Source organism: Epargyreus clarus, unplaced genomic scaffold (genome assembly GCF_041222505.1).
Source record: "Epargyreus clarus isolate Ecla_fem2 unplaced genomic scaffold, WU_Ecla_fem_2.2 ptg000022l, whole genome shotgun sequence".
In the NCBI taxonomy this organism is placed as follows: domain Eukaryota; kingdom Metazoa; phylum Arthropoda; class Insecta; order Lepidoptera; family Hesperiidae; genus Epargyreus; species Epargyreus clarus.
In genome coordinates this window covers 1,305,858-1,325,651 of record NW_027332229.1, presented here as the reverse complement: position 1 = coordinate 1,325,651, position 19,794 = coordinate 1,305,858, and the positions used below count along the sequence as shown (strand labels likewise).

The following is a 19,794-nucleotide window of genomic DNA, read 5'->3' as shown; positions in this document are numbered from 1 at the left end:
TGATGTCAAGGTGTTATTCAAGGCGTTTTCTAATAATAAAATAGTTTAAGGAAAAGATTATCTTTATCCACCGAGTTTTAATGTGAATTAAAAAAAATAGTCAAGTGCGAATGGTACGCGCAGATGGAGTGTTCCGTACCACCAAATTTTCATTTTTTTTTTTTTTTTGTATTTGTTATAGCAGCCATAGAAATAAATGTATCGTGAAATTTTGTACTGTCTACCCATTACGGCTTCATAGATAAAGCGAAACACGACGAAAAATAAAGGTTTCTTGTACGGCGATCCCTGTTTATTTTTAATATTTTTTATTTTTAGTATTCGTTGTTATAGCGGCCACCATTATACATACTCTGTAAAATTCAAGTGTCTATCTATTACGGTTCAGGAGGTAAAGCCCTGTGACAGACGGACAGAGACGGAGGCTTAGTATTATCAGGGTTTCGTTTATACGCTTTGGGTACGGAACCCTAAAAACGTTAAAAATAAAATGCGTTGATAATTTATTTTGAAAATGTACGAAATATAATTGTTTAAAGTTTGAATAGGTAATAATATAATTAATGTATTATATATATAGTGAGAAATCCAATTAATATAACAATTAATAATTTGTTTTTAGATGAACAATTGTTCATTATTTCATTTAATGGAAATAAACTTTTCAGGTTTTTTTGGCCCTTTATCCTTATAGTAAACATAATTTATTTCTAATTTGTATACAGGTAACTGTAAAAATTAAAAGTAAAGAGAGCTAAGAATCGAACCCCGAGCTTCTAGTGTAAGAAGCGGACCACTAACCTCTAAGTACTAGGAGTGGGGTTGATGCCGCCAAAAATACCCAAAAATGTGTTGATTACATAGAAGTAGCAGACGAGCATGCAGTCCACCTGATGGTAAGTGGCTACTGCCGTATGGACATCTATAATCAACCCCAGACAGGATTAGATATTCCCACCTGAGGTTGGCCACAGGTGCGCTGTACCCCTGAGGACTAAGCTGGAACGCTCGGAAAGGTCTGTCTCCCTTACCACACCCTTCAAGCCAGAACACAGCAGCGCTTAACACTGCTATTATTAGGCAGAAATAGATGTGTCGGTGGTGCCGCCGGAGTCGAACCAGAAAGGGTTCCACCTTCGAAAATTGTGAAGTGCGAATTGGTAGACTTAACATACCTTTGAAAACCTTTTTTTTCAAGATTTCTCAGGTTACAGGTTTCCTCGCAATGTTTTCCTTCGCCGTTTAAGCAAGTGATAATTAACTGCTAATACGCATATAACTTCGAAGAATCAGAGGTCTGGGATTTGAACCTCGGACCCCTCCATCAAGAGGCCGAGTTTCTTAACTTAATTAACTTAACTTAAGTCCATAGATTAGTAAAGATTACTCACTCCTAACAAGAAAATGTACCCAGTTTTGAGAATTGAAATAGTTGCGTAAAAAAGTTTTGCCACGTCTCCGTGCTAAAATGTCCCTAAAATATTTGAAATTATTATTTATTTATTATGTAAATTACGCAGTATTAGTTATTTATTCGTAAATTTTCTCTAAAAATGTTTTTATTTGTCAAGAATTCCAAAAAAGAACTTATTAAAATAAGCCATTTGTGGCTTCATTCAATTTCAAGGCAGCAAAGTATCTTTACTAATTCAAAAAAAGAACTTACTAATAAGCCATTTGTGGCTTCATTCAATTTCAAGGCGGCAAAGTATCTTTACTAATTTATGGCTTAAGTCTATCACTTATTTTACATGTACTGCTATTATATAAAAGTTATTCCACCATATTCAACACCATCTCTAACCATGTTATCTATCTTTACAGTATGGCAGACAACACATCGAGGTGGCGAAGAAGCTGCAGAGGAACGACAGTTCTGATGAGGACGAGGAACCACCGATACCGGACGACAAGCCACCGTCCGCTATCATCAAGGAGAATGGTGTTAATGGTATGGTCACTGCTGAACTTATATCTTGTTGGAGAATATCAAATTTGAGGGGCTTTGGTTGATAGAGCGTGCAATTCGCGTAATGGTATAGTTCGCGTAAAACGTTTAAAGGTGGTAGAACCCTTTGTGGTTCGACTCCGGCGGCACCACCGCCACACCTATTTCTGTTATAACAGCAGTGTTAGGCGCTGCTGTGTTCCGGTTTGAAGGGTGTGGTAAGGGAGACAGACTTTTCGGAGGCGTTCCAGCTTAGTCGTCAGGGGTAGCGACGCATCTGTGGCCGACCTCAGGTAGGAATATCTAATCCTATCTGGGGTTGATTACAAATGTCCATGGGCGGCAGTAGCCACTTACCAACAGGTGGACTGCATGCTCGTCTGCTACTCCTATATTATAAAAAAACAAAAAAAACTGCTAGTCCGCTCTCAACATAGAAATGAATCGCGTCGCCATAGCGAATTGTGTGACACCTGCTCGCAACAACTTCAGAGCGGACTAGCGGTTTGGCGCGGACTATAAGTGGCTACTGCCGCCCATGGGCGTCGTAAAATTTATAATATCAGATTATTTGAATGATAAAGGAGTAGCTGACGAGTATGTAGTTCACCTGATGGTAAGTGGCTACTGCCGTCATCAACCTCAGATAAGATTAGATTCCTACCTAAGGTAGGCCCTTGATACGCTGCTACCCCCTAGACTAAGATGGAGCGCCTTGAATATATGTCTTACCACACCCCTCAAACCAGAACACAGCAGAGCTTAACACTGCTGTTATTATGCAGAAAAAGGTGTGGCGGTGGTGCCGCCGGTATCGAATCTTAGTCCTCTGTTATCGACCTCAGGTTAAACTCTAATCTTATCTGGGATTGATTACAGATGTCCATACGGTAGTAGCCTCTTACCATCAAGTGGACTGCATGCTCGTCTGCTACTTTACATATATAAAAATCTCTATAAAAACATTTAGGTATTTATATAGAAAAAAGACAATGTGAGCCGTCACGGGACGCCTGGCAGATGTGAAACATCGACATTATTTTGTAAAAGTAATATGCAGAAAAGAACATATTGTGATAGGAACTAAATATGTCATAATGATAAAATAAAATATTACGATTTTTGCACATGGCGACGCGTCGACACAACGTACACACTACGGCATATAGACTGTATATATATACCATCGTATAGCGTGGCGAAGCGTCGCCACGGCATGCGTCGCCACGCCAGAAATCGGTTTTACGTGCGGCTATAGATGTTTCACATCAAAACTTCTAGGTATTTACACAGGTTACCTTGCGATGTTTTCCTTAACCGTAAGCGATCAAACTCCTATTAAGCTTGACCTACAGCATTATGTCACACAGTGGTCAAAGGTCGCGAGATCGTTTTGCGAATTTTTATCTCGCTTCCGTCGGATGTTGGTTGGTTATGCTTATTTAATTATCATAACAATTAATATTTGGCGGTACGCTTTGTGAGCGTAATTTACTGAATTTTTATTATCCTAGGTGGTAGAACCCTTTTGTCCCTGTAGTCTCGGGACTAGAACTAGAATAGGGCTACGGTATCCCCTGCCTGTCGTATGAGGCGACTAAAAGGAGGCTTCTGGGGTTGCGGGCGGCAAGAGTGGGAGCTCGAACCATCCAGCAAGCGACCCCGGGAAGGACGGCGGTATGTGTGGTCGCATACCGCCGTTTTGTTTGCGGTAAAAAATTCACATAACCCGGCTACGCTCCCACGTCGTTGGGTACATTTTGAAGGTTTCCCTCTCGAAAAAAGAAATAAAAAAAGGTAGTAAAACTCTCTGTGATTCGACTCCGGTGGCACCACCGCTACACCTATTTCTGTTATAATAACATCGTTAAGCGCCGCTGTGTTTTGATTAGAAGGGGGTGGTAAGGGAGACATACTTTTACAAATAAGGCAACTATTATAGTCCTCAGAAGCGGTAATGCATCTGTGATTGACTTCAAGTAGAGTCAATATTCTATACACAGTTGGTTACAGATGTCCTTCTGTCCATAAAAGTATGATACTGATAAATTTCATAAAAAAAAACTTTGCAATAAGGATTATAAGTGGTAGGTATAGTCCGCGTAAAACTGCTAGTCCGCTCTGAATATAGAAATGAATCGCGTCGCCTTAGCAAATTGTATGACTACACCTGCTCGCAACAACTTCAAAGAGGACTAGGAGTTTGGTGCGGACTATAACACTGAATTATCCCTGTAGTCCCGGGACCAGGATAGGGCTACGGTATCATGTCTGCCTGCTTGTCGTAAGAGGCGACTAAAAGGGGGCTTCCGGGGTTACGGTTGGCAAGAGTGGGGGCTCGAACCGTCCAGCAAGCGACCCCGGGAAGCGGCGGTGTGTATCATCGCATACCGTCGTAATCACTATCAGGGAATGTGGGAGGAACATAAATTACTTTGTTCCACTAGGGCAGAGCCCGATAAGGGCATCGCGTTAGGAGGACTCCGGTTGTGTTCCGTTGGAGACCCCGGAGTCCACCAAAAGCCGAGGACGGCCACCGGGAGGGTTTTAGTGCGCTAAAATTCTTACATAACGTTAATCGATATATAAGTATCCAGTGGCAACACCATGACAATCATTGAATTTTGTAAGGTTTATTTAGTATGTAAAGCTGTTCATCATCTCCTTGCAGGCACGAAGACCAGCGTGATAGAACGACAGGAGATCCTCGGGCCATCGCCGGAGCTGAACTACAAGCGAAGCTCGAGCCAGGAGCGCTTCCAGAACGGCCACAAGACCTTGCAGCCTAACGATGTGAGTACACCAGTTAGCATTGTTGATGACAGGAGATCTGCAATCTGTCGTCGCAGCTGAGCTACAAGAGAAGCTCGAGCCAGGAGCGCTTCCAGAACGGCCACAAGACCTTGCAGCCTAACGATGTGAGTACACCAGTTAGCATTGTTGATGACAGGAGATCTGCAACCTGTCGTCGCAGCTGAACTACAAGAGGAGCTCGAGCCAGGAGCGCTTCCAGAACGGCCACAAGACCTTGCAGCCGAACGATGTGAGTATTCCTACAGTAACAGCATTCTTGATGAGAAGAGATCTGTCCTTCGCTGTAACCAGGCGTGGTCCCAGGACGGGGTCCCTAGGGGTTATGCAAAACCGTCTGCATGGATTCCTCTCTGCCGCTGGGGTAGCAGAGAGGAATATACTGAACTTTACGGTAACTATACTATACGACCCGCGTGGCGGAGCGTCCACCATACCGGTCTGACGAGCAAAGGGTCCCGGGTTCGATCCCCGGCCAGACAGATGTCTAAATGATGAATTTAGCTTTCTGTTTCTGGGTCTAGGTGTTTGTGTATTTGTCTATGTGTGTCCATGGCACCCACGGCACAGGGAATCCTAGTGTGGGCTGTGAGCGTAGAAAGCGTTTATTTATTTATTTATCTATTTATTTAAAACGTGTTGGAAAAAAAATGTTACTCCACTTCCATTACTATGCCACTGCTGGGCACAGGTCTCCTCAAAGAATGAGACAATTTTGGGACGTGGTAGACTAAACTGACTGAAGAGCAGCTGACTTCATGACTGCAACCAGAGTTGAACCACAGCACCTTTGAAGGATTTTCTATTTGATGACCTCAGTGGTACAGCAGTCACTATACTGGTCCGCCCAAACAGATCGAATTTCTAAGTAATCTGACTAGGCAGATAGTTGAATATGTATGGTCCGCGTAAAACTAATAGTCCGCTCTGAATATAGAAATGATCCGCGTCGCCATAGAAAACTGTATGGATACACCTGCTCGCAACAACTTCAGAGCGGACTAGCAGTTTGGCGCGGTTTATAAAATTTAACTATCTGCCTAGTCAATTTACTCTATTAGAATTCTATTGTGGGGTGGGTGGTTATGGCACCTATGTCACAGCAAATCATAGCGTAGCACTAAACTTAAATGTATTTTTGGTGTACATTACAGAATGCCCTAGAATTCCACCTGTACCACTGCCTGGATCTAGTCAAGGCCGGCATGGAGTCCATAATCGAGGATCAGGTCACGTCGGTCTTCGAGGCCGAGGAGTTGAGGAGTTGGAACCTCCTCACGAGAACGAATAGGTGAGGTATTCTTCTGAACTGTCGTGCAGTAAGCGTAGATAGAGACCAACTGATGACCCTAAGATATGATGAGTGATTATTTATTTATTTACTAGTGGTGCCCGCGGCTTCGCCCGCATTTTAAAGATATAATATGCTTTAAGATATGATATGATAAGAGATATGATATAAGATCAAATGCATAGTTTCCGATTTTATAAAATGTATATAGACAAATATTCATTTTTATATAAATAGATAGATGATCGACTAACATGGATAAGTAAAGTAACTGTAGGTAAATTATGAAAAAATCGCATTTCGATCTTCTGGGTTGAAAGATCGATTCACTGAATCTCGAACCATTACTGGAGATCGATTAAAATAATCGATTTTTTGGTTCAAAAGATCGATTCTCCGATTAATCGATTTCAGATCGCCATCCGTAGTTCCCGTGGGATTTCCGGGATAAAAACTATCCTATGTCCTTTCTCGGGTCCCAGACTATCTGTGTACAAAATTTCATTAAAATCGGTTCAGTGGTTTAGGCGTGAAGAAGAGACAACCAGACAGACAGACAGACAGACAGACAGAGTTACTTTCGGATTTATAATATTAGTAAGGATTCATAAGTAGTACCAACAAGGTTAACACTATTTACATCTTATAAGTTTACATTTACAATCTTGGTGAGTGTCACCTCACTTACAGGTACAAACAACAATTCACTAAAATTAAACGAAAACAATACAGTTATGATATGTGAGACAAAAGTGAATAAAAATGTACAATCAGTTACAGTATTTTAATAAAATATAGCATTAAATAATATTGAAATATTACATTAAACATAAATTGCAATTATTGATATTTAACACAAAAATGATATTCTTGATGATTAAAAAAAAACATTATATTCTCACAGACAGACATTTATGACATAATTTATTCACTATTAGATTTAACAACAATATAAATTTTAACAATAAACAATTTAACACTATTTAAAATCAAATAAAACTAATACAATTAACACTAAAATTTATAAATAAAATAAATGAGCCAAATCGATGCCCTGTGGAAGTGTACCCAAGATACTAGCAGCATTACCTCGCTGAATTGACAAACTAATACTCACAGACATAATTATAAAAGTAAAAAATATATATTCTACCTTAAAGTGATATTTGAATAAATTTGTATTCTTTTCTTTTAATATCAAAAAAAAAAAGAAAAAACAAAATCCTTCATAATATAACAGAAAATTTCTAAATTATAAAATTCATTAATTTATTTACAAATCAATTATCATTAAATTCATTAAAATAATTATTAAACGATATTTAATTTAAGTAAGTAAACAATATTTTATTATAAAAAGAAGAAATGAATACATTATCTTAGAATCTTCCAGATGTTTCTTTTAACAGTAAGTAAACTTTAAAAAAAAATCAATTTGGTTAACTATTACTATTACTACTGCACAAATCTACATCGACTTCAATAAATAAATTATGCACTAAGTTATTTATTTGGCAAACGTTGTGTTGCCATATAAATAAAAAAATCACTTAGGGGTATGAAAAATAGGTAGTAGCCGATTCTCAGACCTACTGAACATGCATATAAAATTTGGTGAAAATCGGTAAAGCCGTTTCGGAGGAGTACGGTAACTAACATTGTGACACGAGAATTTTATATATAAGATATTTTAACCTTTCTTTCCGCAGACAATACGAATTTCTAACGTGGCGGCTCACTATAATATGGATGATGGGTTTTGTGGTTCGCTACTTCTTCCTGCTACCACTGAGGATACTCATATTCATTATTGGGGTGAGTTTTTAATAAATTACTTTTTTTTATGTTTCATCACACACACTTTCCGTGGATGTCATAGATTAAATTGTGATGTTAGGATGGAAAATTTTACAAAAAATGTTTTTTTTTTATATTAATAAATATTTTGTTTTTTTTTTTAAATGTTGTATTGCAATAGCAAAATGATGCAGAAAATTTACAGTTTTTTTTTTAATATTAGAATACTCATTTCATTTCTTTTTTACACAATATTTTAGTAAATTAAAAATTATTATATTTTGGATGCTAGGCTTAATTCGAATACTTTTTTCGTATTTCTTTTACCTATATATTCTATTCGTTGCTAACACTTCACGATTTCGGCAATAGCTCTCATCGACTTAGGTGGCTACTGTGATCGTCTTCAACCCGTTACTGTCCCACTGCTGTGCACGGGTCTCCTCTCAGAATGAGAAGGATTAGGTCATAGTCCACCGCACTGGACAAGTGCGTATTTGTAGACTTCATACATACATGAGGAATGCTTTTGTTATATAATATTGATTTTTATCATTTTTTTGTATAATAGGGGTTGATATTGGACTTATTTTTTATTTATAGTCGAAATTGACATATTTTTTATACATTCGATTCGTTAAAAAATCAAAATCTACCAAAATTTAGAAGAATACTTAAATAAAATCCATTTTTTTATTTGCTTTTTTTTACACATGCCAGGTGATATAATGTTATTACGTACATTTATTGCAACCATACATGTTATGAGGTAAAAATTACCTCATTTTTACGTAACTATGAAAAAATACAACTTGAAACTTTTCTTAAAACATTTTTTTTCTTACAACTTAACCCTGATTACACTGTACAAACATGATATGTTCATACATTTTTTATTGACTTGACAGGGTTTTAAATTTAACTGATAAATCTTGCAGCAAAAAAACTCTAGAATGAAATCCAAAAGGTGGTAATATTTGTTTGTTTTTTCTTTGATTTATTTTTTTAATTTTTATATACCTTTTTTTTATATTTGTGTGTCGTTTTCCTTATTTTTTTATATTTATGTACCTTTTTTATTAATTTGTTTAACTTGAAGCGGTGATGATACGATGTTTCTCTAGAAAATGTTACATAACTCAAAATTTTTAGGTATTTTTTTTATTTATCTACCTTTTAATGTAATTGTAAGAAAGTCGGCAAACGCTCTTACCAACCTCTCGGTGATCACGATGGTGGCCAGCATGTCGCCGGTGGGCTGCCTGCCCGAGGATGTTTTTTGACATAGTTCGTATGGTCTTTTATTTTACTGACTGTCAGGGTTTTATAAATTGTAATTCTTGTAGCATAAAAATACACAAATTAAGATATTTTAGAACGAATTAAAAAATGAGAAAATTGTTATTTTTTTTCTTTTTAATTCTTGACATTTTTTCATAAATCATTGTTTTTTTTTTCTTAAGTGTTGATATAAAAATAACTATTGAAAATGTTACATAGTCCATAATTTTTGGGGTTATTTTTTCTAATATATCCACCTATTTATATCTATCTATCTTTAATCATCTATCAATAATCATTTTATTTATATCTATCTATCTCTAATCACTAAGCAAATGGATGCGTTGTTGCAATTATTGTTTGTTTTCTTTTGCAATGATGTAGGTTGATAGGGTTGGGCGTCATTTTTAGTCGAATTTAGCACATTTTTTTAATAATTTGTTTTTTTTTTAATTGGTAGGTACGTAAATATCGCAGCGAATTTTTCTTCTTTATTTGTTTTTCTATTTTTGACATTTTTTAATATCCATCATTTTTTTGTTTTTTTTTTTTAATTTCCCTTTTTTTATGAAATCGGATTCTACACATGTTTCTTTACTATATTGCAGCTGTTTTAATTTTATTAAGTATTTTCTAAATTTTCTAAATTTATGGCACGTTTTTTTTTACAACCTAACCTTGATTACACCTCATAAACTCGATAAGGTGATCACGATGGTGACGAGCATGTCGCTGGTGGGCTGCCTGCCCGCGGGCCGGGTCCGGCGCTCTCTGGCCGCCGCGGCGTACAAGCTGTCCATACGCGTGCTCATACGCAGCTTCGGTTGCGTCACCACCTTCCACGACGCGGAGCACGCGCCGCGCGGGAACGGCTTCTGCGTCGCTAACCACACGAGCCCTTTCGATGTAGCCGTACTGAGCGTCAACACTTGTTTCTCTTTGGTAGGGGTTTTTTAGGGTCTATTTGGGTGTGACGTCAGTGCTGCGTGCGGTTGTGTGGGTGCGGACGGGTGTGTTAATGCCGGGCGGAACGCATTTGCATTTTAAATTTGGGTTTAGTGTTCGTTTGTTGATGGCGCAAGTTCTATTGAATAATATAATTATATCGGTCGGTATTCAAATAAGGTTGACAAATAAAAACAGTTTTTTATACGAAGGGTGTAAAAAAATGTTTTTATTTTTTATTTTTTTTTGTTATGTACACGTCTGAGAACAAATTCTAGTAGACCTATTAAAAAAAAACTAAACATATTTTTTAATTATTTTTACGTTAATAATTTCAAAAGAATATGGCCATTGTAAAGACAAGCGAATGCTCATTTCACGGAATATATCATTTCGCATTTCCAAAAACAACATTATTCACACATTATTGGTCTAAATGCGACATATGTATGTAGCATGCTTACGTCACTACAACTGGGTTCCCATTTGCATTCGAGCGTGTGGCTGGTTAGGGAGTCGATATAAAAGAAGCTAAAAAGTTTTGTAGGCACGGAAGAAGTTACACTTCTTTGGCGTATTTCATAAAAAAAAGTGTAAGTATCAAAAAATATTATAAAAAAATTGGAAGAAAATGACACGACACGATACTACAATATTTTGTCGTATCTTATCGTGTCATATAATATTATACCTATTACAATACTTTGTAAAATTTAGTAGCCAATCTTATGATATCGATTGTTATCTGTCGAGTTATAAAAAAAAACACATTTTTCTTAAACGCCACAAAAGAAGTGTAACTTCAAAAGTAGTCACCGTCTTCCCCTGACCAGCCACGCTCTTACGTCGCACCATTGGTACCATCAAGGCTTTCTAGGTGTGGTGGTTGATCGTTTGCACCGCCTGCGTGGGAACACTGCCGGACGGCCGCTTCAAGCAGAAGGTGAACAGCGCACTGTCGCTCATGTGCTTCAACTTCCTGTCGCGGTGCATATCGCTGGTGGTCACCTACCACAACGGCGAGCGGTACAAGCCGCTGCAGGCCGGCATCTGCGTCGCGAACCACACCAGCCCGATCGACGCGCTGGTGCTCATGTGCGACAGTACCTACTCGCTGGTGAGTTGGTGTGGACTTACTTAGTGCCTTTGTACCTTAAGGTACAGTGTAACTTTGAGTCGATGTAGGTGGTACCTGAAGGTACAGTGTACCTTTGTACTTTGAAATGGGTGTTGAGTTATCAGGTAAGTGATGAATTACGCTTTAAATATTAAAAAAGAAAATATTGCGTTCGCGTTACCAAGAAAATGAAAAAAAAAAACAAAACTATAAACACTAGTCAATAGTTTAGAAACCGTTTGGTTTGATTTTTCAAAATTACTATTTGCTATAAAATGACCATGGCAAGATTTTAGACAAATAGAAAAATAAAAAAAATATATTAAATCATGAAATAAGATTAACTCTTACAATAAAGCTACTTACAAAAAATCTAATTACCTTATCGGATACTGTGGATCTATTTCAAAATATAGTTTCTTAATTCTTTTTGGTCCTTAAAAAAGTGACACGCAAAGCGGTCCTAGCTCTCGAAATATAAACAACGACAAAAATATAAAAAAGAGTAGTAGTTATAGAAAACAAATAAAACTTTTTAATAAAAATAAAAAATTGGTCAAAACAATTTTCGAACCGACGCTTTGTTGACCAAAAACCGTAAGTACTACTTTATCGAGGCCATAACACATAATTTTTCAGGTAAGTTTGAACAAATAACATATTGTGAATAATCTTTATTTTATGTGTTTGGGAGCATTTTGTGTTTTATTGTATGTTCACTGCATAACGTGTTGTTTTGGGCACATACATACATATAAATAAATATGATTTTGTTATGTTTTTGTCTTGTTTTGTGACTGTGATTGTCGAAATGTTAGCATGACTAATTATATTCGTAACAAAAATTATAATTATATTATTATAAATAAATAAATATAATGTCAATCATAGATGCTTTTAAATATTTTGTTTTCTGAAATTCAATAAATACAAAAATGTTTTTTTTTTCTTCTTCTTCTTGTATATTTTAGAATCTTTAGCACCCAAAGATTCTAAAATGTACAAAAAATTAAAACATCTAAAGATGAAAATTTCAAAATTTTCAATTAATAAAAAATAATTGAAAACTAATCATTTTGTATCAATCATTTTTAAATGCAAAATTTTAAAATTTTATACATTTAATGTAAAACGTTTATCGCTCGTAACTTGTGTCATACCCTCATTTACTATTATCGAACTACCCTCATTGAAAGTAAATATCATAATACCCAACTTTTTGATGCAAGTGCGAATGACTTAAAAATAATGGTCTTGAATCTGTATTTTAGATCGGTCAACGCCACGGCGGATTCCTAGGGCTTCTACAACGAGCCCTGGCTAGGGCTTCGCCCCACATTTGGTTTGAGCGATCCGAAGTAAAAGACAGACATGCTGTAGCTAGAAGGTAGGTTTATTTTATATAGTGTAAATTTAGTAGTGATTATATTTATATGTGAGAGTTATATTTATGTATATCTTAATTGAGCTAAAAGTGGAAAGTTGAGCAGTCTACGCTTAGATGGGTGACCGCTAGTGGATACACATATCCTTCCGTGCTTCAGAGCACTTTAAGAGTGAAGTATTCACGTAACATTGTACTTGCGTGCGGACGTGGCGGAGAAATTTATTTCAAAACACACGAGACGGCAGTTTTGTGTGGTTAGGTTAGGTTAGGTTAGTCGAAGAAATAAATTGAGCGTGTATTGTTACTATAAGACGTCGGCTCCAATAGCTAATATTTAAATACTTTGAAAACGGATGGATTAGAACATAAAAGGGCATTTTCTCTGAGAGATCACAGGAGCAGGGTGGATTCGTGACTGATGGCTCATATTAGACAGTAATGTTCAGCGCTGCTGTGTTCCGATTTGAAGGGTGCGTTAAGGGAGACATACGAATACTTATCCGTTCCTTCCAACTTAGTTCTCAAGATTACCAACTCATCTATACCGACGCTCAGATAGATCTCTTATATGGGTTAGGTCGCAGATGTCTATGGTCAACAGTAGCCACTTACCATCAGGTGGACTGTAAAGGTTTCGTTGAAGAACCCTGTTGTCGCGAAAAAAGTTGGTGTATTCTAATGGGGGGGATTTCTATTAATATCAACCATACGTATCCACAGGCTAAAAGAACACATCTCGGTGCCTGACAACCCACCGATCCTCATCTTCCCTGAAGGCACCTGCATCAACAACACCAGCGTAGTGCAATTCAAGAAGGGCAGCTTCGAAATGGGCGGCACCATCTACCCGGTTGCGATCAAGTGAGTGACTACTATATGTATATTTGTGTTTGTGACTTTGTAGCACTTGTGACTATTTGCGGCTTTGTAGCCCTTTTCCCATTTTGTAACATCTTTAGTTCTAACTACTCGCGGCTTTGTAGCACTTTTCCCATTTTGTAACATCTTTAGGTCTAACTACTCGCGGTTTTGTAGCACTTTTCCCATTTTGTAACATTTTTAGTTCTAACTACTCACGGCTTTGTAGGAATTTTCCCATTTTGTAACATTTTTAGTTCTAACTACTCGTGGCTTTATAGCACTTTTCCCACTTTGTAACATCTTTAGTTCTAAATATTCGCGGCTTTATAGCACGTTTCCCATTTTGTAACATCTTTAATTCTAACTACTCGCGGCTTTATAGCACGTTTCCCATTTTGTAACATGTTTAGTTCTAACTACTCGCGGCTTTGTAGCACTTTTCCCACTTTGTAACATCTTTAGTTCTAAATATTCGCGGCTTTATAGCACGTTTCCCATTTTGTAACATCTTTAATTCTAACTACTCGCGGCTTTATAGCACGTTTCCCATTTTGTAACATCTTTAGTTCTAACTACTCACGGCTTTGTAGGACTTTTCCCATTTTGTAACATCTTTAATTCTAACTATTCGTGGCTTTGTAGGACTTTTCCCACTTTGTAACATGTTCAGTTCTAACTATTCGTGACTTTATAGCACTTTTTCCATTTTGTAACATCTTTATTTCTAACTATTCGTGGCTTTGTAGCACTTTTCCCATTTTGTAACACCTTTAGTTCTGACGCTTTGACCTATCAATTGATATTTACAGGGCTATTCAAGTAAACTGAAAGCAAAAAAGAGGCTTAGGAGGGGATCCGTACGCGTTTGGTTGTTACGTCAGTTCTTTTTTAAATATTTCTGTTTTTGAAAATTTTGTGTAAAAATTTAACATTGTATTCTCTCTCCCTCCCTCTCTCCTACGTCCAGGTTATGGGGGCTAAAGGGGGCTTTGCTTACTTTCGCGTGGGGGGTGGAGACGGGAGCTATAAAATACTCACATTGTGTTTTCGCACTACGACAATTAAAAAAAATACCAGCTGGTAGAACACTTGCTTCTACTCCGGAGGCAGGATGATTTCCTTTCCTCTATTAGTCTCCTGCGCAATTATTTACTATAATTTAATCGTTACAGATACGACCCCCGCTTCGGCGACGCGTTCTGGAACAGCTCCCGTTACGGCATGCTCCACTACCTACTGAACATGATGAGCTCGTGGGCGATAGTGTGCGACGTGTGGTACTTGCCGGCGATGCGGCGCAGCGCGCACGAGAGCGCCGTCGCGTTCGCGAACCGCGTGAAGGGCGCCATCGCGCGCCGCGGCGGCCTCGTCGACCTCATGTGGTGAGTGTTGCTGCACAGTGTCTCTAGCGGGTTGCCGGAGCGACAACCGCGTGAAGGGCGCCATCGCGCGCCGCGGCGGCCTCGTCGACCTCATGTGGTGAGTGTTGGCTGCACAGTGTCTCTAGCGGGTTGCCGGAGCGACAACCGCGTGAAGGGCGCCATCGCGCGCCGCGGCGGCCTCGTCGACCTCATGTGGTGAGTGTTGAGCTGCACAGTGTCTCTAGCGGGTTGCCGGAGCGACAACCGCGTGAAGGGCGCCATCGCGCGCCGCGGCGGCCTCGTCGACCTCATGTGGTGAGTGTTGGCTGCACAGTGTCTCTAGCGGGTTGCCGGAGCGACAACCGCGTGAAGGGCGCCATCGCGCGGCGCGGCGGCCTCGTCGACCTCATGTGGTGAGTGTTGAGCTGCACAGTGTCTCTAGCGGGTTGCCGGAGCGACAACCGCGTGAAGGGCGCCATCGCGCGGCGCGGCGGCCTCGTCGACCTCATGTGGTGAGTGTTGAGCTGCACAGTGTCTCTAGCGGGTTGCCGGAGCGACAACCGCGTGAAGGGCGCCATCGCGCGGCGCGGCGGCCTCGTCGACCTCATGTGGTGAGTGTTGAGCTGCACAGTGTCTCTAGCGGGTTGCCGGAGCGACAACCGCGTGAAGGGCGCCATCGCGCGCCGCGGCGGCCTCGTCGACCACATGTGGTGAGTGTTGAGCTGCACAGTGTCTCTAGCGGGTTGCCGGAGCGACAACCGCGTGAAGGGCGCCATCGCGCGGCGCGGCGGCCTCGTCGACCTCATGTGGTGAGTGTTGAGCTGCACAGTGTCTCTAGCGGGTTGCCGGAGCGACAACCGCGTGAAGGGCGCCATCGCGCGCCGCGGCGGCCTCGTCGACCTCATGTGGTGAGTGTTGAGCTGCACAGTGTCTCTAGCGGGTTGCCGGAGCGACAACCGCGTGAAGGGCGCCATCGCGCGCCGCGGCGGCCTCGTCGACCTCATGTGGTGAGTGTTGGCTGCATAGTGTCTCTAGCGGGTTGCCGGAGCGACAACCGCGTGAAGGGCGCCATCGCGCGGCGCGGCGGCCTCGTCGACCTCATGTGGTGAGTGTTGGCTGCATAGTGTCTCTAGCGGGTTGCCGGAGCGAGCTTTGGTCGAAGATTCTTTACAGGTCGTCAATTTTCACTTAGATCGTCAATTGTTTAGTTAGATTCTGGAGGCGGCGTCGACCTCATGTGGTGAGTGGGTAGCTGTGTCGACTCTTGAGGCAGGAAGGCAAGGAACGTGACTCTTGAGGGTCGACAGAGAGGGGCTTTGGTCGAAGATTCTTTACAGGTCATCAATGATATTCTTCTGTTTATTTAGATACATTAGGTTTTTAGCTTTCAATTTGATTTATAATCATTTTCTTTATTATGTTCTATCTATATTATAATTCTTGACTTTAAAACTTCCATCGGTTTATCTATTTTGCCCTCTATAAATACATTTTAAACGATTTACCTTGTCTCCATTATCCATAAACTTCTTTACCTCACAAGCCTTTTATACCTCTGTCTCTTCCTCCTGATCTCCATCTCTCTCTCCTCACAGAACTCCGTTCAGCATTTTACCTATAATCTATTGTTTCAGGGACGGCCAACTAAAAAGAATGAAGGCGAAGAAGGAATGGAGGGAGATGCAACAAGAGGAGTTCAGTAAGAGATTAAAAGGGGAATAAACTCGCTGAAAACTGATTCCCCAGAGAATACTCCAGAAGGAAGCAGAAGGGAAAATAAGGGACTGTTCTATAGGCCTTTGGACAATGATAGTGCGGTGAATGTAATGTTACTAGTAGTTACAAGTGTAGTGTAGTGCGAACTCCTTTATAGTAACATGTTGGGTTGAAGAGCAGATGCGGATTTTGGACGCTAGGGGCGCTGCGAGTAAGTAATTTTGATTTGAGTTTGCGTTTCAGTCGACAGGCAATGAACGTGTCAGGCAGGGGCCGTAGCAGACATCATTATGTATATAGTACTGTTTTGTCAGCGGCTTTGTATGCGTTAATTATATTATAATATAATATAAACCCCTGTTTTGTCACTTAGGGGTTCATTTTACAAATCCGGTGATATATGGTCTTATTATTTCCAATGATTTTCCAAAAACGGTGAAATAGATTTTTCATTATATCAATACTAAGTTTTATAGAGCTAGCTTCAAAATTTGGGGATTTTTAAACTAACCTTTAAATTAGTTTTAGACCCCTTAGGGGTAGGATATCAAATTTATTTCTTAGTCGTCATAATAGGAATGTATTTTCCAAATCTTACATTTCTAACTTCACTGGTTTAGACTCTGCGATGATAAAACAGCCAGTTAGTCAAAATAACTCTTTTTATAAATACAGGCACGGATAAGTCAGAGCTGTTATACTTTTCCGAGGTGTTCCAGCTTAGTCCTCAGGGGTAGCGCATCTGTGGCCGACCTCAGGTAGGAATCTAATACTATATGGGGTTGATTACAGATGTCCATACGGCAGTAGCCACTTACCATCAGGTGGACTGCATGCTTGTCTGCTGATATTATAAAAATATGCAAGTGGAACAGTAGCGCTCTCTAGCGGCCAAATTAGACATCTCTGCATAAAGTGATATCGGCGCAGTAGCTCCATAATATATGTATTTTATGGACATTTATAAGTATATAATGGATTTTCTTAGCATTTGTAAATATTGGGAAGCGTCTAGAAAAACTTTGATAGCGCGTTTCAGGAGTACATCAAGACAGCGCCATCTAGTTGCATTTGATGAAAACTTTCCTTGGATAAACTTTTTTCCACTGGCTTTTGGTTTGCTAAAAACTAGGAATCATTTCGTATTAGGTGTGAATAATTTAACGAGTTGAAAAGGCAAATTTTATATTGCAGCTATTTGTACTGTTTGGTAAGAGTTATTTTAAAGTTTGAAGGTGGTAGAACCCTCTTGTGGTTCGACTTAGGCATCACCGCCACACCTATTTATTGTCAAATTTCGATCTTGGATAGGCAACGGTGTATAGATTGAATATTAATAATGATACATAAATGAAACGTGATACATAAATGAAAGAAATTTCTTCGCTACGCACACTCTGCTATAATATTTTTGTTAATTTTTTAAAGATTTTTTTGATGTGTGATACTTATGTAAATGTCTATTCACCTGTTTCCAAGATTAGTTGGTTATAAAGTGAAAATTATGTTTTTGGTGTACATAACCATTTTATGTTTATGCCTTGTAGGTTTAAAATAGAAACAATATTATATTATATGTCAAAACTTTGATGTTACTCTAAAATATCATCACACATCAACATAATATTTCTCTTTTCACTGATAAATAGTTATATTAGGCAGTCAGCCTAGCCGCCCCGTACGGAGGATGTTTTTGCCGCCCCGACGTAGGATCAATCGGGGGCGTCAGATGTTTTGCCGCCCGAGCGTAGGATCCTTTGCCGCCCGGGCTTAAGATATTTTGCCGCCCGAACGCAGTATAAATTGCCGCCCGAACAATAAGAACTTTTACCACCCGAAGCGTAGGATTGTTTGCCGCCAGGGCATAAGATATTTTGCCGCCCGGTGCATTTAATATTGGGAAAAGCCACAAAATACACGGAAACTCGATTCTTATACATACTCATATGTAATGAGATTGATTTTATTAATCATCAATATATTATAGATGTCTGCGTATTGGTATTTTTAATAAACTATATAAATATGTGGTGTATTTAAAATTGTGGTATATTATTCGCTGTATAACGTATGGGGTAGTTAATTGTAAAATAACTTATTTTAATTTTTACTCGAAAATAATGATATTCTTCAAGTTGAAAACATGGTTATTTTGCAAGTATAAGTAAAAAATGTTTTTTGTCAATGTGGTAGAACCTTTGATTGGTCTACCACCGCCACACCTATTTCTGATATAATAGCAGTGTCAGCCGCTGCAGTGTTCTGGTTTGAAGGGTGTGGTAAGGGATGTCCCTTACCACACCCTTCAAACCCTTCAAACCGTCAAAATGCCTAGTGTAACCATGTAGTTACACTAGGCATTTTAAAATCGTCAGGGGTAGCGACGCATCTGTAGCCCACCTCAGGTAGGACTCTAATCCAATCTGGGGTTGGTTATAGATGTCAATCAAATCAAATTCGCTTATATATTTTTATTAATTCAATGTAATTAAATAAACTTTTGTTATATACATTGGTGAACATATGGTCAACCTATTACTGTCCCACTGCTGGGCGCGGGTTTCCTCTCAGAATGAGAAGGATTAGGTCATAGTCCACCGCGCTGGACAAGTGCGTATTGGTAGACTTCACATACCTTTTTTATAGGACACTTGGCATTTTCTTATAACGTTGTCCTTTTAAAGCAAGTGATAAATTGAATGCAATTTAATTATTTTTTGTAATTTGGAAGCAATATACTTTTGAATAGCTCATAAATAAGGCGACTCTAGTGTATGACATGTTGAGGATCTGTACAAATTAACGCGGATAATGAGCGGGTAGCGGACAGCCTAAATGGTGTGAAAAGCCCATCTGAGATAGGAAAGAAAAGGTATATTTTTTAACTAAATGTATACAGGGTGAATTTTTCAAATATGCCTTTAGGGCCAAATCCGAAACTATGAGGATTAGCGAAAAATGCTGAAAGGAGTTACGAGGCCGATTTTGATAAAAACTAAAACGGCATCATTACATATACGGCATCATTATTTTCTTAAATATCTTTTTCCATAGGCGGAAATCGAACGAGTTAATTTTGAAAAAAATATACCCTGTATATTATTCCACTGTCTGATAGGGTTTATTATAAGGATAAAAATTCTGGAAAGTAATGATAAATGAGAAACTAAAGGAAAAACCTCAATTTTAAGAAAATACATATTTTTTCATATTAACTTGGCAGTTAAGTTCCCGCCATTCATTAATTTAAACATTTCGCGTATTAACATATTTGGCCTA

At 39.1% G+C, this 19,794-nt stretch overlaps 1 protein-coding gene across 2 annotated transcripts in view; it reads left to right on the top strand.

Annotated features, from left to right (window-relative positions):
• The window catches only part of Gpat4 (Glycerol-3-phosphate acyltransferase 4), a 32,960-nt gene extending 15,099 nt beyond the window's left edge, over window positions 1-17,861 (top strand). Inside the window, exons 2-11 of one of the 2 annotated variants that reach the window (XM_073085091.1) lie at window positions 1,825-1,951; window positions 4,620-4,741; window positions 5,914-6,050; window positions 7,760-7,865; window positions 9,834-10,070; window positions 10,951-11,190; window positions 12,462-12,577; window positions 13,298-13,438; window positions 14,611-14,820; window positions 16,434-17,861. In XM_073085091.1, the coding sequence (XP_072941192.1) occupies window positions 1,825-1,951; window positions 4,620-4,741; window positions 5,914-6,050; window positions 7,760-7,865; window positions 9,834-10,070; window positions 10,951-11,190; window positions 12,462-12,577; window positions 13,298-13,438; window positions 14,611-14,820; window positions 16,434-16,521 (1,524 nt within the window). In that variant the 3' untranslated portion in view covers window positions 16,522-17,861. The remainder of the gene's footprint in view (window positions 1-1,824; window positions 1,952-4,619; window positions 4,742-5,913; window positions 6,051-7,759; window positions 7,866-9,833; window positions 10,071-10,950; window positions 11,191-12,461; window positions 12,578-13,297; window positions 13,439-14,610; window positions 14,821-16,433) is intronic. The other variant, XM_073085090.1, reaches the window with a different exon arrangement.
• Window positions 17,862-19,794: the final 1,933 nt, after the last annotated feature.